The sequence below is a fragment of the Triturus cristatus genome, chromosome 4_1, assembly GCF_964204655.1.
Source record: "Triturus cristatus chromosome 4_1, aTriCri1.1, whole genome shotgun sequence".
In the NCBI taxonomy this organism is placed as follows: Eukaryota; Metazoa; Chordata; class Amphibia; order Caudata; family Salamandridae; genus Triturus; species Triturus cristatus.
In genome coordinates this window covers 1,118,552,138-1,118,579,724 of record NC_140585.1, presented here as the reverse complement: position 1 = coordinate 1,118,579,724, position 27,587 = coordinate 1,118,552,138, and the positions used below count along the sequence as shown (strand labels likewise).

General features: G+C 43.5%; 1 protein-coding gene across 4 annotated transcripts in view; it reads right to left on the bottom strand.

Annotated features, from left to right (window-relative positions):
• The window catches only part of ATXN7L1 (ataxin 7 like 1), a 226,305-nt gene that overhangs the window by 129,605 nt on the left and 69,113 nt on the right, over positions 1-27,587 (bottom strand). For all 4 annotated transcript variants that reach the window (XM_085654144.1, XM_085654142.1, XM_085654141.1 and 1 more), the window contains exon 4: positions 5,645-5,727. In XM_085654144.1, the coding sequence (XP_085510270.1) occupies positions 5,645-5,727 (83 nt within the window). The remainder of the gene's footprint in view (positions 1-5,644; positions 5,728-27,587) is intronic.

The window sequence follows — 27,587 nt, the reverse complement described above, 5'->3', positions numbered from 1 at the left end:
TCTGGAAATGTGGGCCACTTTTTTCAGGAGTTCTCAGACCTAATTGTGATCACAATCCGACCCTGTCCCTAATGGGCCTCCATACCATCACTGTTGCCAGTATTTCATTATGAAGATTAATCATACATAATCTATTTTATCAATATCTGACCAAGAGCTTGTTAAACCTCAGCAACAATGTCACAGACACATTTTATTTTGCAGAAGGAAGAGATTGTCATACAAAGGGCTCATTAAACATACTATCTGGCGGGCATTCAAGTGAATTAACCCACTCACTGAGCAGGATAATTTCCCCACATTCAACTCCCGAATGGGCATGTAATCTCTGGTTCATTTGTTATTTCATACAATTCTACCGCCCACATATCCCTTCTCTCATGTACCTGGTGTAAGTGTTTATGAATCTTCCCGTTTCTTTTGGTACAATGTATGTTGTATCCTTTTTGGACAAACTATGTTCATCATACACTAGTTTGCCTTAATTTAGTAGTCAGTGACTCACTGGGTTCTGCTAACTGCTGCCTTAGCCTTTCACATTTACTGCTTCCTCTGTAAACCTGTCTCACATAAATGTAATATAATTATCGTCTGCAATTATTCAGGTATTCATGTCCTTCTGAAGAATGTGTATGTAACTAGGCTTCGGGTCCAAAATTATCACACTTGCATAAGCAAATCTAGCTGTCGTATTTATGAGAATGACAGCAGATTAGACGTGATTCACAACCCTGTGAACTATTTCAATTCAGCTAAAACTCATCCGACTTGATTCACAATCTTGTGCGCTATTTCGATACAGCTAAATAGTGATCAATCTTGACTGCACAATCATGTGCACTATTTTCATTCAGCTAAAGGTTATTCAGACTTTATTTCACAAAACTGTCTACAGTTTTCTAAAAATCGATTTCACAAACAGATACACAATTTCCCCCAAAAACACGACTGATCAAACTTGATTTCCCAATCCTGTCTATGATTATCTATACAGCTCCTGGCTGCTCTCTTGGATTTAAATATACTTTACTCTGGAAACTAATTTTCCTTGAACAAGACCCTTAGAAGTGTAGGCCACTCAGTCTGAGTGCTTAGTTTAACTGAAGGATGCACAAAACAAATCACTCTCTCATGCCCTAATTCCAAATATGTACCTGGGAGCCTGAAGCCCAGCATATTGTATGTGAATGCATCACCCTGTTTAGGTTTTCCTCGCGGTTGACTCCACTTGGGAGTGGCGCCTCGGCATTTAATAAGCAATCAAGGTCGTGGGGACTATAATTACTTCACCAGACACCCGGGCAGACAGACAAATAACTCAGAGACAGCTCTACCTTTACAGTACTAGAACTCTTGTCTCAACCACCGTGGGAAAGGGAAAGGAGACTGAACCGCACTCGTCTTGGAATAACTTCATGTGTTTCACACTGTTCTTGTCAGATGACCTCTGGGAGTAGCCCTGGAGTCAGGATTGACTAACTTCCTCCTCATCACAGTACCCTGCGATAATTGTGAATGTTACATTTGCCCTCATCTCTTCCTGTGTAGCATTTAGTTGTGTGTCGCCATTAAAGAACTGTTTCTTTAAAAGTAAAAGCACTGGCTGGACAATGGTTTATTAAGTATCATTATTTGCTCTAATGAGTTCTGCGTCTCTTCCCAATCCCCCTCCCAGAGTAACTTGTGAGCAGATTCCACTTCCTTGGCTGAGGGTTAAGTGCCACAGAGATCCTCAGTGTTCGATTCAACAGCAGGGGAGTGCGCAGCACAATGGGAGTATAAGGCTCTCTCTATTACAATTTGAGCCCAATTGCATTTGGTATTTCTGAAAACGTCCCTAAAGAGAGGTGCGCCAAATTAAACTTGCATGCAGATAGGTGAAAAATTAGGGTTGAGCAATATATAAAATACTTTCCAACTTCACACACTCCTATTCTACATATGTTATATTTTTCATTTCACATAATAATACAGATACAAAAGTCGTGAGGCCCTTTCTTTCGTCCCTCTACAAGTCCAGCACAGTAGGAAAAGTATACATAGTGGTGATGTATTTAATGTTTACTTTGTACATTTGTAATGTGCAACATACTACCACAGTGCTATAGCACCTTTGCGCAAATTTAAAGTGCAAACTTACTCTACTATCTCAGTCAGCGTGGATTAGGGCTAAGAAGGTTGTGAGGGTTTCCAACATGAAATGTGTAATACAGAGAGAGAGTTTAATTAGCTCCAAGGTATATTTGAATTGGGACAGCCATGGATCAGATGGCTCTATTTAAATACAATAATATAGCCGTAAGTCCCGTTGTAGCGGGCTATACGGCTATTAACGTCCTGCTCCAGCGGTAAAGGCCCAAGCTGAAGGCGAGGGCCTTGAATAAGGAAGTGGACTTTTAATATGCGGGCTACTAGAATATTCTGCCCCATGTGGTCAAAATCTTCTAATTAAAAAAACAAAGACCTCCTAGAGACCGAGGGGGTTGACCAACCCTCCGTGGCTCCGAAGCCTTTGTTTCACAGCTGTCGCTGTGAAAGGAGGCAGGGGTCTGCCTCTGGTTCTCCCTGGGCTCAGCTAAACTGCTTTTCCTCTTTCAGCCGAGCCAGGGAGAGCCAAGCGCTGAGCAGAATTCTCTCCGCCTCTTTCTGTGGCTCCAGTGACAATGTCAGCTACAGGAAGAAAGGGGGTAAGGCTGCTGCACAAGCTCTGCCTTTCACTTGCCTGTGCCCCATTCATATATTTTGCAGTGTCAGGGGAAAGGTAGAGGCTGTGTATTAGGGAATTTATGTTGAGGCCAGCCTTCCTATACCTGCTTTTGTAGGCTGCTGCTGAATCGTTGTCTTCAATGGAGCTCCCAACATTCCAGTGTTCTAATTTTTATTATTTACTCCCTCAGGAAGCGTTTTATAGCTTGTTATGATGTGGCCCATTGTTGAGACATGCAGACACCATGCAGATTATAGAGTAGGTTTATTAAATACATTTGATGGATATTGTGGATGGACCCACCTGAGAATAAGTTACAGTTAGCTCAGCCCAGGTGCGTCAACTGCCACCCTTTGAAGCCAGGGCAACAGGGCCTTCCATGACATCACAGGAAAGCAGACCTGGTCCGTCACTACATACCTGCGTTTCTTTACACACAATTCATGTAACATAAATGAAACCAAAACTACAATAAATCACGTTCTCCAAAACAAATAATTTCAACAACATTTGAATGAGCATGAAACGAAAAACTCTGCTCTTTCTGAAATTTCACACGGTATATATTGTCTCCAAGTCCATACAAAAATAGGTAAAAACACCACATACCATGAGGACAAGCACTCTTCACCCTCCAACCCAAGCCAAATGTGTCCTATTAAAGCCCCTAACACCCAATGTGTGTTGTGTTATGTTATATGGGATTTATAGAGCGCACGGCTACTTGATTGAGTGTCCCGGCGGTAAACATCCTGCTCGTGGCTGACAAAAAGGGACTAGGCTCGCTGAGATGAAACACTATTGCAGAAATAACCAGGTTTTTAATGACTTCCTAAAGGTCAGAAGGTCCTGTGTCAGTCTAAGTGCTGGAGGGAGACTATTCCAGAGGTGCGCTGCATGCACCTGAAAAGAAAGACCCCCTATTCGTGCCCGATGGAATTTAGGAATACGTGCTAGATGAAGCGCCGAGGATCTCAGAGCACGAGGTGGGTGGTAAAATGGACTGTATTTCTAAGATATGGGGCCCCCGAACCATGGAGTGCTTTGAAGGCCAAAACCATTGCTTTAAAAGTTATCCTCTTGCGGATCGGGAGCCAGTGCATAGCCTTCAGGTGGGAGGACATCCGAGTTCTGGGGCCAAGCATGAGTATCGTCCTAGCCGCTGCGTTCTGTACTACGTGTAGTCGATTCAACAGGTATTCAAGGATACCCAAGTACAGAACATTGACGTAGTCCAGCTTAGAAGTAACTAGTGCCTGGACCACAATATGTCTGTGTGCTACTAACAGCAGAGGAAGGAACTGCTTGAGCATCTTGAGTACTCCAAAGCAACTACAGGTTGAATTTTGGAGTTCATAGATAAATTATCCTCAAGCCTGACACCTAAGTTTTTTACCGTTTTGACTGAGGAGGTAGGGGAAGACATATCCTGGAGCCACCAATTTCGACAGATATTATCTATAGGGAAGCCAAAAAGCATCATCTCCGATTTCTCAGAATTACATTTCAATTGATGTGATTGGAGCCAGGAAAATACCTCAGCGAAGCAGGAGCTGATCTCTTCTCCTCTAAAGACTGCCTCCTTGTTGCAGGTAAAAAGTAGTTGTGTATCGTCCGTGTAAGATACTATCTTGGCTCCATGGGCTTCAGCTAGATAAGCCAGGAGGGTCATATAAAGATTAAAGAGGGTGGGGCTCAAACTCGAGCTCTGCGGGACCCCCACCTTTAGAACGGGAATGGATACTGCAAAGGGCAGAGGCCGGACCGTTTTTTGGCGGTCTTTCAAAATGGAGAACCACCGAAGTAGCGTGCCGGCGCAGCCGCACTCTTGAAGTCTCAGAAGGAGCTGATCGTGGGGCACGGTATCGAAAGCCGCAGATAAGTTCAATAATATCAACACGGCCTTCCCACCTTTATCTAGAGTCTCCTTGATGGTCTCTGAGACTTCTAGAAGCGCTGTTTCAGTGCTAAAGTTTGACCTGAAACCGGACTGGCTCTGATGGAAGATTTGATTAGTTTCAGCATATGATGTGATAACACTGTTGACATATTTTTCCAGGACTTTAGAGAAGGAAGGAAGCAGAGATATTGGCCTGTAACTGGTGGCTGATTCAGGGTCTAACCAAGGTTTTTCTTAATAGGGGGAGAATTTTGGCCTTCTTCCACCTGTCAGGCAGAGTCCCCAACTCCAAGGAGGCATTTAGGTGCCGGTTTAATGTAGGGTTAATAACCTTTGCTATAGATGCCAGCACTTTGGCTGGACAAGGGTCAGAAGGTGAACCTGATTTAAGGGTCTTCATGATATCCAGTGATGTCTCCAGGGGTATAGGAGGGAACTGCAAAAGCTGAGGGCCTTCTGGCCAAATGGGCAGAGAGCCGACAGCTTGGTTTGCACCGACGGCCTGGGGCAGCAAAGAAAAAGTGTCTCGAATTTTTTAAATTTTCTCGTAGAAGTAGGAGGCTAGGTGGTTCGTCCAGGCCTCAGTCGGCGTGAACGGCCTTGCCACCGTGCTGGGAGAAGAAAACTCTTTAACTGTTTTGAAAAGTTCTTTGCTTTGGTTTGCAGCCTGTGTGATTTTAACAGAGAAAGAGTTTTTTCCCATTCACAATTGTTTTTATAAACTTCTTATAAACTTTCTCACTGGGAAGAATCACTTCACAGTACCTGACACGGGATGATGTGAGCTGATTAAAGTGATGTGAGCACAGTGGTGAAATCTGCAAGCGGCGTACTCAAAACACACACACTGAACATACTCCCTATAGCCACAACAAAGATGTAGCAAGCCTCCTACATATAGAAGGATACTGGAAAGACACAAGCAAATATCAAATTCTCCTATTTTCTTCAAATTCTTTTTTTTCAACTTTAAATAAGCATCATTCTCAGTGTCACATATCTCCATTGACATCTGATTGTAAGTGTCAAAACCTTACCTTGCACGTGAGCGATCTTGTGCATGGTTTCTTAGTCTCAGGATCCAATACTCCACAGTGTTTATTTGGATCAAATTCTCTGTCTGTTTGAATAGAAAAATATTAGTTTAAGACGTGTTTCATTAAACATGCAAACTCAAAGTTTTTAAGAACAAAGAAATCAATAGCAAAAGTAGCCCTAAATATTAACTGATATGATCTAATTACAGAATGCGGAGCTGAGGCTTTGCAAAACCTGATGGTTCCTCCATCTTCAGGAGAGGCTGGGAAACCACGGTTTGGCCAAGCAGGAGTAATTGAAATTGAAATAGCATTCATATAGCGCTACGTCTTGACGAGGCGTTGAGATAATCATATATGGATACTGTCCAGCTCTGCCAAACTTCAAATGACCCCCTTAATCTTTCTATACATTGGCAACGATTTGTATTTTGCTGACATATATTAACTAAACTTGGGTTTTTCCCCAAGCTGCCGCTGAAGTGGTAAATCACACATCCATTGCTTCAATTCTAAAGCAACACTGCATTATGTATTTATATTTATAGCTGCAGAAGCAACGAATATTTAATTTAGCTACATTCCCCTGGAAGTATGGTGTAGTTTAATAAAGAGTAGAGGTGGGCGGTAAACTCCCTCCACCAGCAGAGTTTTGTCACTTAGCTTGGAATGTGGAGTTCGGCAAACAATCCGCCAATCTGCCGGCAGAGCAGAGTTTACCGGTGCGCTCACCCCTAGTCTCAGCAAGCCCACTTGGGAACTTACAAGTCTCAACAATAGGTGACCCCAACGACCCTCAGCAACCAAGAGAACTTCATCCCCCAACCAGTAGAGCACCAGAGGACCCATTGTTGCTTGGTTGAGAAAAGGAACGGGGCGACATCGCAGCAATCCCGCTGTGGGGGACTTACTTGTGGCGACAATAAGAGTTCTTGGCCCCAACTATTCTCAGCATCCAAGGGAACTTCATCAGGAGTGGCTGGACAATACTTTGCCTGCTCACTGAATTTGCATTGTTCGGCAACTCAGCAGAATTCCACAAGTGAAACTCCACTAGCTCCGCCCAGGCCTAATAAAGAGTATTTATCCTTTAGTTAGTAAGGCCTTTCTCACCCCAGTGCTGAGCTATTTCTGGAATTTTGGGCACTCTGATCTTAAGCATTCAGAACTTTTTTCCACAGAAGGTATACAGGTCAAATGTTTGTCTTTTTCCCCACATCTTGAAGATTCTCAAGGTACCCAAGATTCGAGGATTCCACCAAAGGGAACTGACAGAACAGCCAAAATATAACAAAACCATCTTCTTTTTTTTTGCTGTGCAAGTAACTATATGTTCTCTTTTCTAAAAATGGCATCAATAACATTTTTGCTGTGCAAAGAACTACATCTTCCCAGCTTTCAGAAACAAGCAGAGTTGTAGAACACAAATAATTGTTTTTACCATAGTTTCAGCATTTAGTTAAGTGGTAGTCCATGTTTCCTATTGTTTGTGGTTACAACCTACTTGCAGTTTGTGGTGGAATTAGATTTGAAGCTCATGGGTGAACCTAGAAAACTTTAGATTTCTAAAACTAGATAAAATCCTGATATCTGCAAGAGGTATTTGTGTAGATTTCTTATAGTTTTACCAAAGAAACTAATCATCATTACAATAAAAAATCATATAAAAAAATAGGAGAAAATAGTAATAGCTAACAATGTTTTTCACCTATAATTCTTTACCCCGATGGACGATTTACAAAAGTTATATGCTGTTACGTCCATCAAACCTTGCTGGTGGCAGAGACAGATAGTGTTTATTTTGTCTAAAAACCTATAATACCCAGAGCCAACAAATGAGCTGCAGCTTATAATGATTTTCAGCAATTCATATGGTAAAATATAATGAATGAAAAATGTGTATGAAGGATACCTATGCATTTCTTCTAAATGTGCCATAGATACCGACTTTAGGAATAGTGGTTACAACTCTTAATTTGGGGTTACCGGAACTGTCATGCGATTAAGTGGGCATTTTGCCAAGTGTGTTCTTTCTTGCACCTTTTGCTTCTACTGAGAAGCCATAAATGTAGAGAAATTCAACTGATAATAACAAACATTCTAAAATTCGGTATTTCCACACTTTTCGTGATAAAATCGCTACCCAAGTTCTGTGGGTGGGGCTATCGCACGCAACAAGAAAGAACCCAAAAGGTGATATGGCATGAAAAATGACTAATTTTGGTTATGCGGGTAACTGTGAATTTTGGGCCAGGGCTCGGCCCCTGACCAGGGAAACCTTATTGAATCCAGATATTTTTGAAAAACAGCCACCCAGAGGAGTTCAGGATGGAATGATTTGCATAAAACACGATTTCATATCTAAAATGCCCTGCAAACCTCAAACTTTGGCAAAAATCTAAACTTTTTCTCACATTTATATAAGGGAAAATCCCGGAACTTGTGGAGATTCACAAAATTCGTACCATCCTACGTTCCCACATTTCTTCTGATACAAATGGTAACCCACTTGTGTTGATGGGCCTATCCACTGTGCTGTGTAGTTCCTTGGAGTCCCCCAGGACCTGCGCGTTTTGGATGAACTAAACTAATGGCTTGCTGTCCCAACCACTTCCGGACACCCCCACAGGATATGTCACCCGTTAGACCAGCTAGCTCTACAGTGCCTCTACCACCCCCCCTGTATTCTACAGTGGTAGTCTCTGGCAACCACTGAACATGACAACCCTGATTCCTCAGGGATCACGGAAAACAGTACAGTACGTTTCGCATTGACATTTGTGCTTACTTTCTCTCAGAAAATACACAGTTTGGAGATTAGGACGTTTCAATAAGTATTTATAGGTCCAGCGACTATCTTGTGTAAAACAAATGTGCTGCGATAATCAGGAGACAGAAGCATACGAAAGGGATTGCTAGTACCAATATAGTAAGTAGTAGATACATTTCTACCATAGTGCTAATAAGATGAACATAAGCAGTGCAGAGAAAAACAGTAGCACTTGCATATTCCTAAATTACGTGCCCTAAGTAATTTGCCTAAATGTACCTAGCCTAAGTATGTGGGTGTAGCATGTATATGCGTGTACCTATGTGTATCTGTAGCCAAGAAACCCCTAGGGAAGAACCAGCCCCCTCACCTGATGGTTTAGAGCGAAGGACCCCGTGTCTGCGGCGAGGATGACAGCCCGCAAAGGATGTCAGACCGCTGCATGTCAAAGATTCAGCATGCAGGACCCTGTCTCAGCTTGAAAGGAATTCTCCTCTATTTTGTAGGGGGAGTGAGGGTCTTTTATACTAAAGTGGTCACTCCAGGGTTTTTTCTAGAATCAATATGTTTTTTAAACAATCGTGGATGTTTTGAAAGAAAATAATAAATGTTTTGAAAACAATCACCAATGCTTTTCTAAAGAAATGCGATCATGCCCAGCTGGCTTTTGGGCAGGGATGAAACAAAATGGTGACACTTATACAGAATAAATCTGCCATGCCTGGGGTCATGTTTACCGAATCGGATCGGACGAAGGGTAGGAGCAGCCGTTTCCTGCAAAAAGGGAAGAATACACTGTACTATTCAGTGTTATAGTCCGGCCCTGATTCGTTGGAGTCCCTTACGCATCACTATGGGGTACATATAGGTTTTTCTCCAACTTAAGTAACCACTTATTAGGGTGCTGTATCAGGGGTAAGTGCTAAATAGGTGCTATCACTACCAGTAAGTGTGTGAACTTTCTTTTTGTTTTGTCCTGATGAATTGCGGTTTAATTAACCATAGCAAGAAACATGTTGACCTCTTATAGCGCCAACCTTATTACCTTGCAATAGGGAGGCGCGTCCTTGTATTTTTAGTCAAGAGTGGGACCCTGTTGATTAAATGTTGGTATTTTGGGCCCCAGCTACTTGTTTTAAAATTGCACTTTTGAACACACTTCACCTAGGGCCCTCACCCGCACTACACCAACCAGCTTTAAAGGAAAAAAGATCTCCATCAAAAGGCCCCGATAAGGGCGCCGATCGGGGATTGCAGCGCCGCCCCGATTCGGAGCAGACCTGATGATGAAGCATGACATCTAGCTGGCTGGATGTGTGAGTGTCTTTTTCCTAAAGGAGGAAGTTTCTCCTGATTTCACTGACTTCTAGTTTATAGTAGGCCTCCTTCTTCCAGTCTCACCCGCTAGGAACAGCACACATCTTTATATTTAGAGTCATGTTTACCTATGTCAGGTACAGGGATTATGCTAGAATACTTAGAGCCTGGTGTCGAAGAGACAGGAGCAAGCTACTAGGTAAAAGGTCACATGTTTAGAATCGTTATTGTCGTAAGGATGGGACAATGTATGTAAAAATGAGGTATACATGAAGGGACTATCCTAAAAGACATGACAACTGACACTGATACTAACACATACTAACATACTAACTCACCTATACAGTCACTGACACAAGCACACACTCACCCATAGAGCAACTCTTACATTTTCTTACTCACCCATACAGTCCCTCAAATACCCCATCAATCACCTATATTGCCTTTCACATACCCATTTACTCACCCATTTACCACTGACACATCCACTAACTCACACAGCCATACACACACTCACTCATCCATACAGCCCCTCACACACATGCACACACACACACACTAACCCATACAGCCACTCACTTATCCATACAGGCAGTCCCACACCCCCACACAGAGATACTCAGTCACCCATACAGGTACTCAGACAACCAGTCACTCACCCATATGGCCACTCATGTACCCACTCACACACACATACAGCCACTTAGATAACAACTGTCAGACTGATACAAACATTCACACAACCAGTCACTCACCCATACATTCACTGAGACACCTATTCACTCACTTATACAGTCAGATGTGCACCCACTGAATCATCCATACAGGTACTCATACGCCCACTGATTCACTAATACACCTTGGTATATGTATATATATATATATATATATATATGTATATATATATATATATATATATATATATATATCTCCAAAAACACCACGTCTCCCAAGATAACGTGAAGCGCACTCCGAGCTCGTTTTCCAAAACTTAATCTTTATTCATCACTCTCCGTGGAAAGCTGACACACGCGTTCCGGCACCCTGGCCTTCGTCAGTGTCAGTTAATGCATTGAAAAAGCCACATATAAATAATAACTGTCTTCATTGGACAAGAAGGAAAGTGAGCAAAACCAACAAAGGACTAATCATATAGATTACAGCAAATCAATCGTTGTGTGTCGGCCATTTTAGCCTAGTCAATTAAAAAGAAAAAATAAAGGCAAAATTAACAGGGTAATATATATATATATATATTCGCTTAAAAAACCATAGGTTTCACACATGTTATAGCTAGGTGGATATTTCACTCGTAAAAAACCAATGAAATTCCCCCGTTATAGTTAGTTCAGATAACTATAACTCGCGCGCCCGCAATCCACTGCTCATGACGTCACATATTACATCACTCATAACATGGTCAGTGGCATCACTCATGACATCACTGATGACATCATCCTTGTGATAGAGTGGCGGTCGCGCGAGTTATAGTTATCTGAACTAACTATAACGGGGGAATTTCATTGGTTTTTTACGAGTGAAATATCCACCTAACTATAAAATGTGTGAAACCTATGGTTTTTTAAGTGAATTTGCAAGGTTTTTTAAATGCTAATTGCTAACTATAACGTGTGTGAAACCTATGGTTTTTTCAGTGAATTTGTACGGTTTTTTAAATGCTAATTTATTTATGTATTATTATTTTTTTAATATATTTATTTTACAATAAACTACGTATTAAAATGTTATTTTTATTTTTTTTGGTTTTCACCGTGCGCGCACCCCCGCAAATAAAAAAAAAATATATATATATATATATATTTTGGGTTTTCACCGTGCGCGCACCCCCGCGATTTAAAATATATATATATTTTTTTAAATTCTGCCTTCGGGGTCCTTCAGGGACCCCCTGACAAAGGCTAGGGGGTCAGGAACTCTCTACCCTGCCCCCTTTTCACGTTCGCCACCTTCCTTTTTCACTCTCGCACTGAAAACAAACAAAATGGCGGCCGACACTTCCTGATTTCGACCGATTCGAACGTTGACTAACATGTAACCACCAATCAGAATGACGCTCGCACATGTTAGGGTGCTCGCACGGTGCGCACACGGTGCGTGCACCCTGCGCGCGTATAGATATTGATATGCTTTTAAATGCTATTTTCTCAGGAAATACTGAACAGATTTACACCAGACCTGCAAAAGGCACTTCCTTGACCTTATGGCTACCTCTCTGCCAAATTTCAAGTAATTCTGTTCAGCCGTTCGGGCTGTAGCTGTGTCTAAAGGTCCTATGGGAAAATGCATGGGGAAAACGTGTTTTGGGACCCCCCTTTTTTCTCGGCCCCTACTTGACGAATCACCCCGAGACTTTCAGGGTAGGAGCTGAACGGAGCGCCCCATTAGTTTTGAAAATTTCGCAAGGATTCTTCAACCGGCGCAAAAGTTATTCAAAATAGAATTTTCAGATTTCCTATGGAAACACGATCCTAACTATAACTATCTACTGGCGACTGCCAGTAGATAATATATATATATACATATATATGTATATATATATATAACACTCATAAATCTTTTAATAACACTCACAGTCACTGGATGATGTAATCAGTGATGTCATTAGTGATGTCACTGACCATGTGATGAGTGATGTAATATGTGAGGTCATAGGCAGTGCATTACGGGGGCACAAGTTATAGTTAGCTCAGCTAACTATAACTGCTGAATTTGACTGGTTTTGTACAAGTGAAACCTGAGCCTAATTATAACGTCCCTGTAACCTTTGTTTTTTTTTGTGAATATATATACACTGAAAAAAAAGTTACATATATATGTATGTGTAAATATATATATGTATGTGTAAATATATATATATATATATATATATATATATATATATATATATATATATATATATATATATATATATATTCACTGAAAAAACCATAGGTTTCAAGGGTGTTATAGTTAGCTGGACATTTCTCTCGTACAAGACCCTAGAAATTCCCCTGTTATAGTTAGTTCAGCTAACCATAACTCGCGCCCCCGCAATGCACTGCTGATGACGTCACATATTACATCGCTCATGACATGGTCAGTGACATCACTGATGACATCACTGATGACATCTCAAATGACATCACTGATGACATCATCCATGTGATAAATTACTGCATCTTCTCACACCCTAATTTAACCGTTGATACACCAACTCAAAATTTCCGACGTCCATTCTCAAAACCATAGATACTCCAATACCAATAACTACATACCCACTCATTAACTCTTAGGTCTACATACACCTCCACTCACTCACCTGTACAGTCACTCTTACTTACAGTCACTCTGTACAAGACTATCATATGCATTTATACACCTACATAGACACTCACACACCACCAATCATCCAAAGAGGTACTCTCACACCTAGTCAGTCATGCAAATAATTAATCACACTCCCATTTACTCACCTATGCAGTTATACATACTCAAGTTCACTTACTCATAAAAATAGTACCACATTCTTACGCTCTTATACAATCATTGATACAAGCACACACTCATCCATACAGCCACTCTCACAATCACACACTCTCACATGTACCCACTTATATACTCTTACACGCATATATACTGCCTTTCACATATGTAGTTAGTCACACCTGTACCACTGAGATATACATTCAATCCCTAACACACCCATACATACACTCACTCAACCATACAGTTCATCACAGATGCACTCTTAAAACCATGCACCCATAGAATCACCCACTCACACATCTATGCATAGAGTCACACACACCCTACCCACACAAACACTCAGGCACCCATACAGATACTCAGACAACCAATCAATAACCCACATAGACACTCATATAGCTATTCACAAAACCATGCAGCCACTTATACACCTACACACAGACACATACAGACATTCACACAGTTTAGTCACTAGTCTGCAGTAAGATACATTTAATGACTCACTTATAGAGTCAGTTACGCACCTAGAAAATCATCCATTCACACACTTGTACACCCACTCATTCTTCCACAGGCCTTTCACTATAAATATATAAAACATACAGAAACACACAGTCACTGGATGACGTCATCAGTGATGTCATTTGAGATGTCATCAGTGATGTCACTGACCATGTCATGAGTGATGTAATATGTGACATCATCAGCAGTGCATTGCGGGGGCGCGAGTTATAGTTAGCTGAACTAACTATAACAGGGGAATTTCTAGGGTTTTGTACGAGAGAAATGTCCAGCTAACTATAACACCCCTGAAACCTATGGTTTTTTCAGTGAATTTCTAAGGTTTTTTAAATGCCAATTCCTAACTATAAAGCCCCTGAAACCTTTGGTTTTTTCAGTGAATTTCAAAGGTTTTTTAAATGCTAATTTCTAACTATAACGTCTCTGAAACCTATGGTTTTTTTCAGTGAATTTCAAAGGTTTTTTAAATGCCAATTCCTAACTATAACGTGCATGAAATCTATGTTTTTTTCAGTGAATTTCAAATGTTTTTTATATGCTAATTCCTATCTATAACTTATCTCTAAATATATCATGTTTAATGATTTTCATTGGATTCCTATATTTTTCAATTTCAGTGTGTCGATTTCATTAATTATGTTTTTTTGAAATTCTTTTTTATCACCATTTTTAAAATGTATTTATTTAATTAATTCTTTAAAAAAAAATAAAAAATATTATTTGTTTTTATTGGGTTTTTCAATTTTTTAAAAGATTTTTAAAACTATTTCTTTAACTATATGTTCAAAACTTTATTTTACACCTTTTTTTTCAATGTTTTTGGATCCGCGTACCCTATGCGCACCGTTCTCGATCCCTACGCGAAGCATCCGCGCACAGTATGCGTTGGGTACGTGTTTAGTGCGCGATTGCAATGCGACCGATACTCGACTCCCAGCCTATACGCGACACGTTCGATGTATGTAATTCGATGTTTACGCGCTTCCGCGATGCGTCATCTGCGTCTATGACGCGGTAGGTGCTCGGATCCCGCGACGTATTTAACATTTAAAGAAACATATATATGTATTTCATGTGAATATTAATTGGAGACAAACTCTAAACTAGTCTTAAAAGTCCGTGTAGAAAGTAGTCATACAACCAATGATTTCTTGACTTTTAAAAAAAAAATTTAAAATTCCGTGGATCCGCGCACCCAACGCGAGAGAATCCGTGCACCCAACGCGATAGGATGCGCGCACTGTGCGCGCATTTCGCCGTTTTTTGTTTCAAAGGGGGCCCTAGGGGGTCCTTCTAGGACCCCCTAAGCACCTCTAGAGGGTCAGAGTATTTCCACTCTGCCCCCTCTATATGTTTTACACACTTATTCCCCTTGCTTCTTCAGCCTCGCTTCTACCGAGGCAGAAAATGGCCGCCAACAGTTTCCTGGTTTCGAATGTAGATAGACACTCGACGGCCAATTAGTATTCAATGCGCGATCGGGAGGGTGCGCGCTCGGTTCGGGGAGGGTGCGCTCACGGTGCGGGTAGGGTCCGCGGATCCTCCCCGGCCATAGATATTTATGTACTTTTAACTCTAATTTTCTCAGGAACAACTGAACGGATTCACACCATTTATGCAAAAGGCACGAGTCTGAACTGAGGACTACCTCTTTGCCAAATTTGGTGTCATTCTGTTCAGCGGTTCGGGCTGTAGCTGCGACAACAGATCCTATGGAAAATTGCATGGGGAAAGCGCGTTTTGGGAGCCCCCTTTTTTCTCGGCCCCCGCTTGACGAATCACCACGAAACTTTCAGGGTAGGAGCAGAGCGGAGCTGGCCAAAAGTTTGGAAAATTTTGCCAGGATACGTCAACCGGCGCCAGACTTATTGAGAATAGAATGTTGCGGATTTCCTATGGAAAATAGGTCCTAACTATAACTATCTACTGGTGACCGCCAGTAGATTATATATATATATACACACACACTTATATATATATATAAATCTATATATATCAACAGATCTCCTGAAGAATGCTTTGCTTCTCACAATACTTCAAGGTGAAACAGAAGGACGGCAAACAGGAATCCTTAGAGAAACAGGTTATTTTCATACTTCAATTGCTTCCATTTTTTCTTTTTGTGCTGTCAAACGCAAAGTGCAAGGTGCATGTAAACCCCTAAGCAGACCTATGCGTTTCGGCCGTAGCCTTCTACTGGGTCATAATATATATATATCTATATCTATATATCCAAATTTTGTTTAATTAATAAAGGTAATTTTAAGAGTTTTAAATTTGTTTGAAATTAAACGGGTTATGTTTCTTATATGTTATGTGTTTGAAGTGAAGCACTTTCCCTGCTGCTATATAGACTGGAGTGGGAATAGTAAATGTAATCCAACACTTTCCCTACTGTTGCACAGACTGGAGTAGGGTTAGTATATTTTACCCCTTAGGAGTACAATGCTTTCCCTGCTGTTGCACAGACTGGAGTGAGATACGTAAATGTTACCCCTCCGGGGTGCAACATTTTTCTTACTTTTGCACAGACTGGAGTGGGAATAGTAAATTAAATCAATCAATCAGGGGTTTTTAAATTGCGCTACTCACCCGTGAGGGTCTCAAGGCGCTGGGGTGGGGTGGAGGGGGGGCTTGAGCCGCTCCGAATCAGTCGAAGAGCCAGGTCTTGAGGTCCTTCCTGAACATGAGCAGGGTCTGGGATCGTCTGATGTTCACAGGGAGCTCGTTCCAGGTCCTGGCTGCGATGTAGGAGAAGGCTCTCCCGCCAGTTCTGCTGCTGCAGATGCGTGGGATATCTGCCAGGCCGGGGTCGGCAGAGCGGAGGTTCCTCTTGGGTATGTGGAAGGATACTTTCTCATTGATGTTGTTGAGGGATTTGTAGGCGTGGGTGAGGAGTTTGAAGGTGACCCTCTTCTTGATGGGGAGCCAGTGGAGGTCTCGTAGGTGTTGGTTCATGTGTTCATGACGCGGTCTCCCGTGGACGAGTCTGGCTGCGGCGTTCTGGATGGTTTGGAGTTTGTCTTGAAGGGGTTCTGTTGATTCCGGCAGATGGGGCGTTACCGTAGTCCAGTCTGCTGGTTGTGAGCGCATGGGTGACGGTCCTTCTGCAGTCGGGGGGATCCATTTGAAGGTCTTACGGAGGATGCGCAGGCAGTTGTAACTAGTGGTAGCGACGGCGTTGATTTGGCTGTCCATGGAGAGGGAGGAGTCGAGGATGATGCTGAGGTTTCGTGTGTGGTCTGTAGGGGTGGGTGGGTTTCCGAGGGTGGAGGGCCACCAGGTGTTGTCCCAGGCAGAAGTGCAGGGTCCGAGGATGAGGACCTCGGTCTTCTCAGAGTTGAGCTTCAGGCAGCTGTCTTTCATCCAGGCGGCCACGTTCTTCTTTCCTTCCTGGAATTGTACCCCTCCACAGTCTAACGTTTTCTCTAATGTTGCACAAACTAAAGTGGGAATATTAAATGGACCCCTCCGGAGTCCAATGCTTTCCCCACTATTCCACAGACTGGAGTGGAAATAGCAAATGTTACCCCTCCGGAGTCCAACGCTTTCCCTACTGTTGCCAAGACTGGAGTAGGAATAGTAAATGATACCCCTCCGGAGTCAAACGGTTTCCCTACTGATGTATACACTGGAGTGGGAATAATACATTTAATCCCTCCACAGTCCAACAATTTCCCTACTGTTGCTCAGAATGGAGTAGGAATAGTCAATTTTACCCCTCCAGAGTCCAACGCTTTTCCTACTGCACAGACTGGAGTGGGAATAGTAAATATTACCTCTCCGGAGTCCAATGCTTTCCCTACTGTTGCACAGACTGCAGTGGGAATAGTAGAGTTTACCCATCCAGAGTCCAATGCTTTCCCTACTGTTGCGCAGATTGTAATGGGAATAGTAAATATTACCTCTTCGGAGTCCAACGCTTTCCCTACTGCTTCACAGACTGGAGCGGGACTAGAAAATCTTACCCCTCTGACGTCCAAAGCTTTCCCTACTGTTGCACAGACTGGAGTGGGTATAGTAGAAGTATTATTTCCAAATGTTCGTATTTTTCAATGTCGTTTAAATATATCTAATATTATTATTTGATTACCTGTTCAATTTAAAAATATTTGTATGTGTATATATATATATATATATATATATATACACACATCCACACAAGATGCTGTCGTCGGGGGCCCCCGACCCTGCAGGGCGGCCGTGACGAACGGGAGACAGCCTTTCCCGTAATTAATGCAACCAAGAAGAATTGTCACAGCCCGGTTACTGGATTCATTAGCTTTATTTCTATTGGCGTAGGCAAAGAGGATAGAAACCACCTGACGCGTTTCAGCTAATTGCCTTTCTCAAAGGTATAGTCTCAAAAGTGCAATGTCCCAGGTGAATTACGTGCCCTTTACTTGCCGCACTACAGTATCCATAATGCATTGGTGGAAGCTGCAAATGTTCGTAAAATCACAATGATGTTAATATTTGCTCGCTCACCCCATCCTGATATTTCCAGGTAAGTATGGCAACTGCAGGGATTGCTGGTGCACTCATTGCGTTCCTCACTGCCCTTCAATATCGATAAACGCTTGATCCAGTACCTGCCGAGCAAAGGCATCAGCCTCACTCGGCTCCCTTTCCCTCTTCCTTCCACAAATATCGCCGGTAATCCTAAGGCTCGTGGTGGTGAGGGCGGGTCATGCCCCCCTTCTAAATACATCCACACAAGATGCTGTCGTCGGGGGCCCCCGACCCTGCAGGGCGGCCGTGACGAACGGGAGACAGCCTTTCCCGTAATTAATGCAACCAAGAAGAATTGTCACAGCCCGGTTACTGGATTCATTAGCTTTATTTCTATTGGCGTAGGCAAAGAGGATAGAAACCACCTGACACGTTTGAGCTAATTGCCTTTCTCAAAGGTATAGTCTCAAAAATGCAATGTCCCAGTTGAATCACGTGCCCTTTACTTGCCGCACTACAGTATCCATAATGCATTGGTGGAAGCTGCAAATGTTCGTAAAATCACAATGATGTTAATCTTTGCTCGCTCACCCCATCCAGATATTTCCAGGTAAGTATGGCAACTGCAGGGATTGCTGGTGCACTCATTGCGTTCCTCACTGCCCTTCAATATCGATAAACGCTTGATCCAGTACCAGCCGAGCAAAGGCATCAGACTCACTCGGCTCCCTTTCCCTCTTCCTTCCACAAATATCGCCAGTAATCCTCAGGCTCGTGGTGGTGAGGGCGGGTCATGCCCCCCTTCTAAATACATCCTCACAAGATGCTGTCGTCGGGGGCCCCCGACCCTGCAGGGTGGCCGTGACGAACGGGAGACAGCCTTTCCCGTAATTAATGCAACCAAGAAGAATTGTCACAGCCCGGTTACTGGATTCATTAGCTTTATTTCTATTGGCGTAGGCAAAGAGGATAGAAACCACCTGACGCGTTTCAGCTAATTGCCTTTCTCAAAGGTATAGTCTCAAAAGTGCAATGTCCCAGGCGAATCACGTGCCCGGTGATGCCACAACTTTCCCACACAAAAATGTGTGAAAAAGGTGATTTTTTCAGCTAAATTTGAGGTTTGCAGGGCATTCTGGATAAGGAAACGTTGGGGGATCCACGCAAGCCATACCTCCCTGGAATCCCCCGGGTGTCTAGTTTTCAGAAATGTGTGGGTTTGGTAGGTTCCCCTAGGTGGCCACCGAGCACCGGGCCAAAAACCCAGGTGACCCCCCTTGCAAAACCAGGTCGTTTTGAGGTAGGCAATTTTCATGTCGCCTCAATACGTTTTGGAGCCTTGCCTGTCGCGGGTACTTGGGCCTCCCACACGAGTGAGGCACCGTTTTTATCGGGAGACCCGGGGGAACGCTGGGTGGTAGGAAATTTGTGTCAGCCCGGTGATGCCACAACTTTCCCACACAAAAATGTGTGAAAAAGGTGATTTTTTCAGCTAAATTTGAGGTTTGCAGGGCATTCTGGGTAAGGAAACGTTGGGGGATCCACGCAAACCATACCTCCCTGGAATCCCCCGGGTGTCTAGTTTTCAGAAATGTGTGGGTTTGGTAGGTTTCCCTAGGTGGCCGCCGAGCACCGGGCCAAAAACCCAAGTGACCCCCCTTTCAAAACCAGGTCGTTTGGAGATAGGCAATTTTCATGTCGCCTCACTACGTTTTGGGCCCTTGTCTGTCACGGGTACTTGGGCATCCCACACGAGTGAGGCACCGTTTTTATCGGGAGACCCGGGGGAACGCTGGGTGGTAGGAAATTTGTGTCAGCCCGGTGATGCCACAACTTTCCCCCACAATAATGTGTGAAAAAGGTGATTTTTTCAGCTAAATTTGAGGTTTGCAGGGCATTCTGGGTAAGGAAAAGTTGGGGGATCCACGCAAGCCATACCTCCCTAGAATCCCCCGGGTGTCTAGTTTTCAGAAATGTGTGGGTTTGGTAGGTCTCCCTAGGTGGCCGCCGAGCACCAGGTCAAAAACCCAAGTGACCCCCCTTGCAAAACCAGGTCGTTTGGAGATAGGCAATTTTCATGTCGCCTCACTACGTTTAGGGCCCTTGCCTGTCGCGGGTACTTGGGCCTCCCACACGAGTGAGGCACCGTTTTTATCGGGAGACCCGGGGGAATGCTGGGTGGTAGGAAATTTGTGTCAGCCTGGTGATGCCACAACTTTCCCACACAAAAATGGGTGAAAATGTGATTTTTTCAGCTAAATTTGAGGTTTGTAGGGCATTCTGGGTAAGGAAACGTTGGGTGATCCACGCAAGCCATACCTCCCTGGAATCCCCAGGGGGTCTAGTTTTCAGAAATGTGTGGGTTTAGTAGGTTTCCCTAGGTGCCGGCAGAGCTAGGGTTCAAAAACTACAGCTAGGCACTTTGCCAAAAAAGGGTCATTTTTCACAGCGAAATTGAGGTGTGTCCACGATACGTTTTGCGCCGTTTCCTGTCGCGGGCACTAGGCCGACCCACACAAGTGAGGTACCTTTTTTCTCGTAAGACTTTGGGGAACGCTGGGTGGGTGGAAATTTGTGGATCCACGCAGATTCCGGAACTTTCCACCACAGAAATGTGGGGAAAATGTCTTTTTTTGGACAATTTTTTAGGTTTGCAAGGGATTCTGGGTAACAGACCCTGGTGGGAGGCAGTCAAGTCACCCATCCTGGATTCCCCTGGGTGTCTAGTTTTAAAAAATGTATAGGTTTGCTAGGTTTCCCAAGGAGCCCGCAGAGCTAGGGTTCAAAAACTACAGCTAGACATTTTGCCAAAAAAGGGTCATTTTTCACTGCGAAATTGAGGTGTGACCACGTTGCGTTTTGCGCCGTTTCCTGTCGCGGGCACTAGGCCGACCCCTACAAGTGAGGTACCGTTTTTCTCGTAAGACTTTGGGGAACGCGGGGTGGGTGGAAATTTGTGGATCCACGCAGATTCTGGAACTTTCCACCACAGAAATGTGGAGAAAAAGTATTTTTTTTGACAATTTTTTAGGTTTGCAAGGGATTCTGGGTAACAGACCCTGGTGGGAGGCAGTCAAGTCACCCCATCCTGGATTCCCCTGGGTGTCTAGTTTTCAAAACTTTATAGGTTTGCTAGGTTTCCCAAGGTGCCCGCAGAGCTAGGGTTCAAAAACTACAGCTAGACATTTTGCCAAAAAAGGGTCATTTTTCACTGCGAAATTGAGGTGTGACCACGTTGCGTTTTACGCCGTTTCCTGTCGCGGGCACTAGGCCGACCCACACAAGTGAGGTACCGTTTTTCTCGTAAGACTTTGGGGAACGCAGGGTGGGTGGAAATTTGTGGATCCACGCAGATTCCGGAACTTTCCACCACAGAAATGTGGGCAAAATGTGTTTTTTTTGACAATTTTTTAGGTTTGCAAGGGATTCTGGGTAACAGACCCTGGTGGGAGGCAGTCAAGTCACCCCATCCTGGATTCCCCTGGGTGTCTAGTTTTCAAAAATGTATAGGTTTGCTAGGGTTCCCAAGGTGCCCGCAGAGCTAGGGTTCAAAAACTAGAGCTAGGCACTTTGCCAAAAAAGGGTACATTTTCACTGCGATATTGAGTTGTGACCACGTTGCGTTTTGCGCCGTTTCCTGTCACGTGCACTATGCCTACCCACACAAGTGAGGTACCATTTTTATCGGGAGACTTAGGGTAATTCAGATTTGTAAAGGAACTGTTATTATCTATTGACTTTCGATGCATTTCTGCCTTCCAAATGAAAGATATTGTGTAAAAACGAAGTCATTCTAAAAAATGACTGATAATTCTCATGCTAGTATGAGTATTCCTAATTTCAGAAATGTGCAAATATCTACTGTTTCTAAACTCTATATTTTGTTCCCATTTCAGAAATACATAGGTGTCTTTCATACCGATTTTTCCATGTACACATTTTTACAGAATAATTACTATATACCCGGTACATAATAAAAAAACATTGCAAGTTGCTGCTCAGTTTTTGGCTCTGGGTTCGTCGGGTTCTTGGTGAACCTACAAGTCCTATATATCCCCACAACCAGTAATGCCCAGCGGATGTAATGGTATATTGCTTTCAAAGAGCTGTCATAATTAGACGAAGTTACAGGTGAAAACGTTGACACAAAATGCTGTTTTTTTCAACTAATTTTCAATTTATCCTATATTTAACTGTTAGTTTCTTTAAAAAAAACCTTGATGGATCTGCACAAGTGACCCCTTGCTGAATTCAGAATTTTGTCTTCTTTTTGAAAATGTATAGCTTTCCAGGATCCATTATTGCTTTTGTACCCATTTCTGCCATTAACTGGAAGGAGGTCAAAAGCACAAAAAATAGCAAAAATAGGCTATGTCCCAGAAAAATGCCAAAACTGTGTAAAAAATGTTGGGTTTCTGACAAAAGTCTGGTATCCCCGAAAAGCTGGGAAAATGGTGATTTCAACCCCACAAACCCTTTTTTGATAACATTTGCAGGGAAAAACCCAGATGCTTTCATTTGCAGCCCGTTTTTCCCATTTTTCCGAAAAAAAAACAAAATTTTGCTGTATTTTGGCTCATTTCTGTAACCCCTCTAGGAGAATCCACAAACCCTGAGTACCTTTAGAATCCCCATGATGTTGGAAGAAAAGGACGCAAATTTGGCGTGGATACCTTATGTGGTCAAAAAGTTACAGGGGCCTCAGCACGCACTACCCCAAATAGCCAAAAAAGGGCGTGGCACAGGAGAGGAAAAGGCCTGGCAGCGAAGGGGTTAAAAAAAAAAGGATGTATAGTAAACTGGACTTAAATGGAGGAGGGGATGCAGCCTTTAATATGACTAGCTTGACTGTGTCAACAAAAGAAATCTAACATATCCAGCTTCAGAACAAAGGGCCATATCATGAAAAGAACATGTTTGCATTTTATATCTTTGCCTCTGAATATGTTAAGAGATTTGCAGTGTGAATTGAGATTGCTAGATACCAGGAAGTAATGGAGTGTGGGAGAGTAATATGTGATTTAAGGTATAGAGTTAACTGTCACATACCAACCCTACCAACTCTAAAGTCCAAACCATCTCGGCCATTGTTATTATTCAGTGTTTTATGGCAAGCACAGAATAAAAACACATCTCCCTCAATGGAATGTACTGGCATGCTGAAAGATTCCAAATTTAATATACTTTTCAATTTTCCTGCGATGATAGAGGTGAGGCAACCCAAACTCAATCTCCCATACGGGAGCTCAACAGTTACTGAAGATGCCATCCATGATGTCATGTGTGAGATCATGTGCAGTGCATGAGAGTGATGAGTTAAGATTTGAACATCTAACTATAACTAAGTAATTTCAGCGCTTTTTAGGATTTGCATTGCTACGACAATGTCATTATATTAATGTGTTTTTTGAGGGAATTTGTAACGTTTTATTAACATATAATTTGGTCAAATGAGCACCAGTAGACTAGTCGTACTGTTTTTTTCTGTAAATTGTTGTCGATTTTCCTGTGGCCAACACACTCCTTTGTGCAAGATCTCTGGTCTAGATCAACCCCTCCCCCACGCAACTCTTTACACACAACCTCCAGCCATAGCCAAAGAGCCCGCTACACTCAATCTCTGGCTGTGGCTACACATTCTACTGTGCACAGCCTCCAGCTAGGCCGTATCCTTTACAGAACCCACAAACCAAATTACACAGTGCCAATTTTCTTTTTTTAAGTTTGCAGACTTTAAATGAAGTCAGAGGTTTTTGAACACGTTAAATGGACATATTTGGCAGAGGTACTAGAACATCTAGGCTAGGAGATACCTTTTGTAGGGTTATAAGGATGTTGTATAGTTTCCCGAGGGCAAATATATTTGATAATGAGGGTTTATCTGACTATTATGAAGAGGGACAAGACAAGGGTGCCCGCCCTCCCCCTCCTATTTATCTGATATATGGAGCCCTTTGCACAAACTCTCAGGTTGAATAGCTCTATTGTTCCCTTTAGCAGCCATGGGGGGCTCACAGAGAAGTTAGTCCTATATGCATCTTATTTGCATCAGACTCCAACAAATCATACCCTTAAATACAAAAGGAGGTTGCAGGTTGTGGTCGATTTTCAGGGTAACAAGTAAATAAAGATGAATTGAAGGGAATTGCGTAGAATTTTACTGGATTGGATGTGAGAGGAATCAGGGTATTAAATACTTAGATATTAACGTAGTGAAATACCTAGAGAACCTAGCAGAGATCAACCTAAGCAGGGCTATTAAAGAGGGCAAAAGTTTGCTCTTCAGATAAAAGAATTTACCCCAGACAATTTATGGTTATGTTAACATGGTTAAGATGATGGTCCCACCTAAATTCATCTTCTTGTTTGATAATGTTCCCGTAGCCTTTGATAAAAAGATGTTGCATAAGATTCAGGCCCTTGATACATAGATTCCTGTCAGAAAGAACACACTGTGTACAAATGGACACGTTTGTATCTGACACGGCAGTGCTGGACAAGGGGGTACCGCAGGGCTCTGTCCTGAGTCCCACCCTGTTCAACATTTATGTCTCCACATTGGCCCCAATTATCAGATCCTGTGGGTTCCATACGATCTCTTACGCAGATGACACACAGGTGATAGTTCCCATTGGGAAAAACCCTGTGCTGACCAGAAAAAAATTCAAAAGCTGCTTGCTAAATATTGCCACCTGGATGAGAAAGAACTTTTTCCAATTAAACTCCAGTAAAACGGAGATCTTGCTATTTGGCAAAGCTGAGGAGCTTTGGTCCAAGGAGTGGTGGCCAGAAGTATTAGGGGAAGCCCCCATCCCAAAAAAATGGGCAAAAGACCTGGGGGTGATGATCGATGACAAACTCTCGATGGAGGAGCACGTTAAAATCACCGCGAGCAAGTGCTTTGGCATAATGCATATGCTAAGGAAGGTATTTCCCTGGATCCCCTTCATACCAGGAAAACTCTCATTCAAGCTCTTCTAGTCAGTAGATTAGACTATGGAACTCTCTATTGGTAGGGATCAGAGAAGATTTGCTTTCTAAGCTAAGAGTGGTACAAAACACGGCAGCACGCCTGGCACTAAACAAACAGCTACGTACTCCATCACTACCTTAACTGCGACACCTACATTGGCTTCCGATTAGGAAAAGATCAATTTTAAAACTCCTATGCCTGGCATTCAAGGCCCTTAAATGGACTTGGGCCCACTTATCTAAACGCGAAGTTGCAATGGTACTCCCCAGGGCGCCCCCTAAGATCTAGTAGACAAAGGCTACTACGTACTTGCAGGATCCATAAAACCAAGATGGGAGGGAGAGCCTTTTCTCATCTGGCCCCCGCCCACTGGAACAGTCTACCAGACGAGCTGCGAGCATGTCCTAACCTGTGTCAATTTAAGAAGCTTCTCAAGACGTGGCTGTTCGGCTAGAACTTTATGTTTAGGTACTCTGCCTCCCAGGCGCCAAGAGATCCCCTTGGGGATGATTTGTTGCGCCCTATAAATATTAAAATAAATATAATAGCTTCATTTGGAGTTAAAGATGGGTCAGGATTGCCTAGAAAGAAACTCTGATGGGAATAGCTTAAAGGGGGATTGGCTGCACTTGACAAACAAATATACTGTGGGGCTTTCCAATTAAATAACTGTAGAAGACTGATGGCAACACAAGATTTAAGTCAGATAGGGAGAATATGGAAGAACCTTTTGGCAGGCATAAGAGAAACAGGGTTCATGTATCTGGTGAGTGCTCCTGGTCAGTGCGCCGCTCTTCTGCTTTCCTGCCCTCCTGCCACTCAGCCTCATAAATCAGCTACTGCCCCCCCCCCCGCAATCCTCAAGGATGTTGGTTCGGTCCCAGGGAACCATTGCAGCTCCCCGGGTCACCACTCCAGCTCGCCTCACTTTTATTTAATTTCTTTCATATTTTGTTTTATGTTGGTTTTGTTCCGGGTTAATACTTACTGCAGGATTATCTCGGTGGGTTGGGTTAGGGTTGCTCCCGCTGTTTTTCCCATTTCCTGCAGTCTCCCGAACCCCACCCTTCCGCATCCCTGCTAGCCCTTCCCACCTCCCAGCACTACAAATGGAAGCTGCTGCATGGCCGCACAGCTGGTGAATGAAAGGCAAACCCGTCTACGCCTGTCCAAGCCTGCACCGCGCCCACCGCCAGAACCACTGGCTCTCCTGCCATTGGCTGATACACCACCAAGGAACTCCTTGACCTGGACTCCGGACACCAAACCAACAGCTGCTTCACCTCATCACGATCAACCAAAGGACACTTCACCTGCCGACATTGCCACTTCTCCTGAAACACAACCTATGAAGGATTCCACGTCACTCCCGGCCAGAAGACCATGAACAACCTGAACCCACTCCAATGCATCCTGGTCAATGCCAGCTCCCTCTGCAAACATGCCATGGAATTCTGGGACACCATCAACACCATCTCCACTGAAGACGCCTTCATCACAAAAACGTGGCTCAACCCCTCCTCAACCCAGACATTGCCACTGCCACTCCCAATGGCTACAAGATGATACACCAAGACCGCACCAACAAAGAAGAGGGAAGCCATCAGATGCACCATCACTGACGACGACCCCACGCCCCTCATGGAACACATAAACTTCCTACTACAACATTGCCTACAGACCCCTGGGACCCGACCAACTTTCTGCAATGCTTATCCAACCTCATCACCCCCCGGCCATCGACTCCTACCACTACTTCCTACTCGGCAACCTTAACTTCCACATCAACGATCCCAATGAAGCCAACTCCATCGCTCTCCTGGAGAACCTGAACAACATTGGCTTCACCCAACCAGTCACTGAACGCACACACAAGACTGGACACACTCGACCCCATTTTTACTTCCAGCGACAGAATCAAATTCAGCCACACCATGAAACTCACCTGGGCTGACCATGCCATTATACACTTCACCATCTCCGATGCCCATCACACCAGCACTAAGTGTCGCACCATGTCCCACCGCAGCTGGAGCAATGTAGCTAAACTTAAAGGGCACAAGCCCTCACCACCACCCAGACTGAAGCCTCAGCAGAACTTAACCAGGCCATACAGACCTTCTCCGCCTGGATCACTGACTACGCCGACAGAGTCACCCCTCCGAAACTTGCAAAAGCAAAACAAAACCTTAAAACAAGCCAGCTGGTACACCCCAGAGCTCAAGACCATCAAGCGCAACTGCTACCAACTGGAGAAGCGATGGCACGCCACAAAGAACCCCACTGATAGAGCTACCCACATAAAAGCCTGCAGCTTCTATCACCAGCACATTAAGGAAGCTAAGAAAGCAGCCATTACTGCCCAGATAGACACTGCACCCAACCACAGTAAGGAACTCTTCAAAATAGTCAAGGAGTTCACC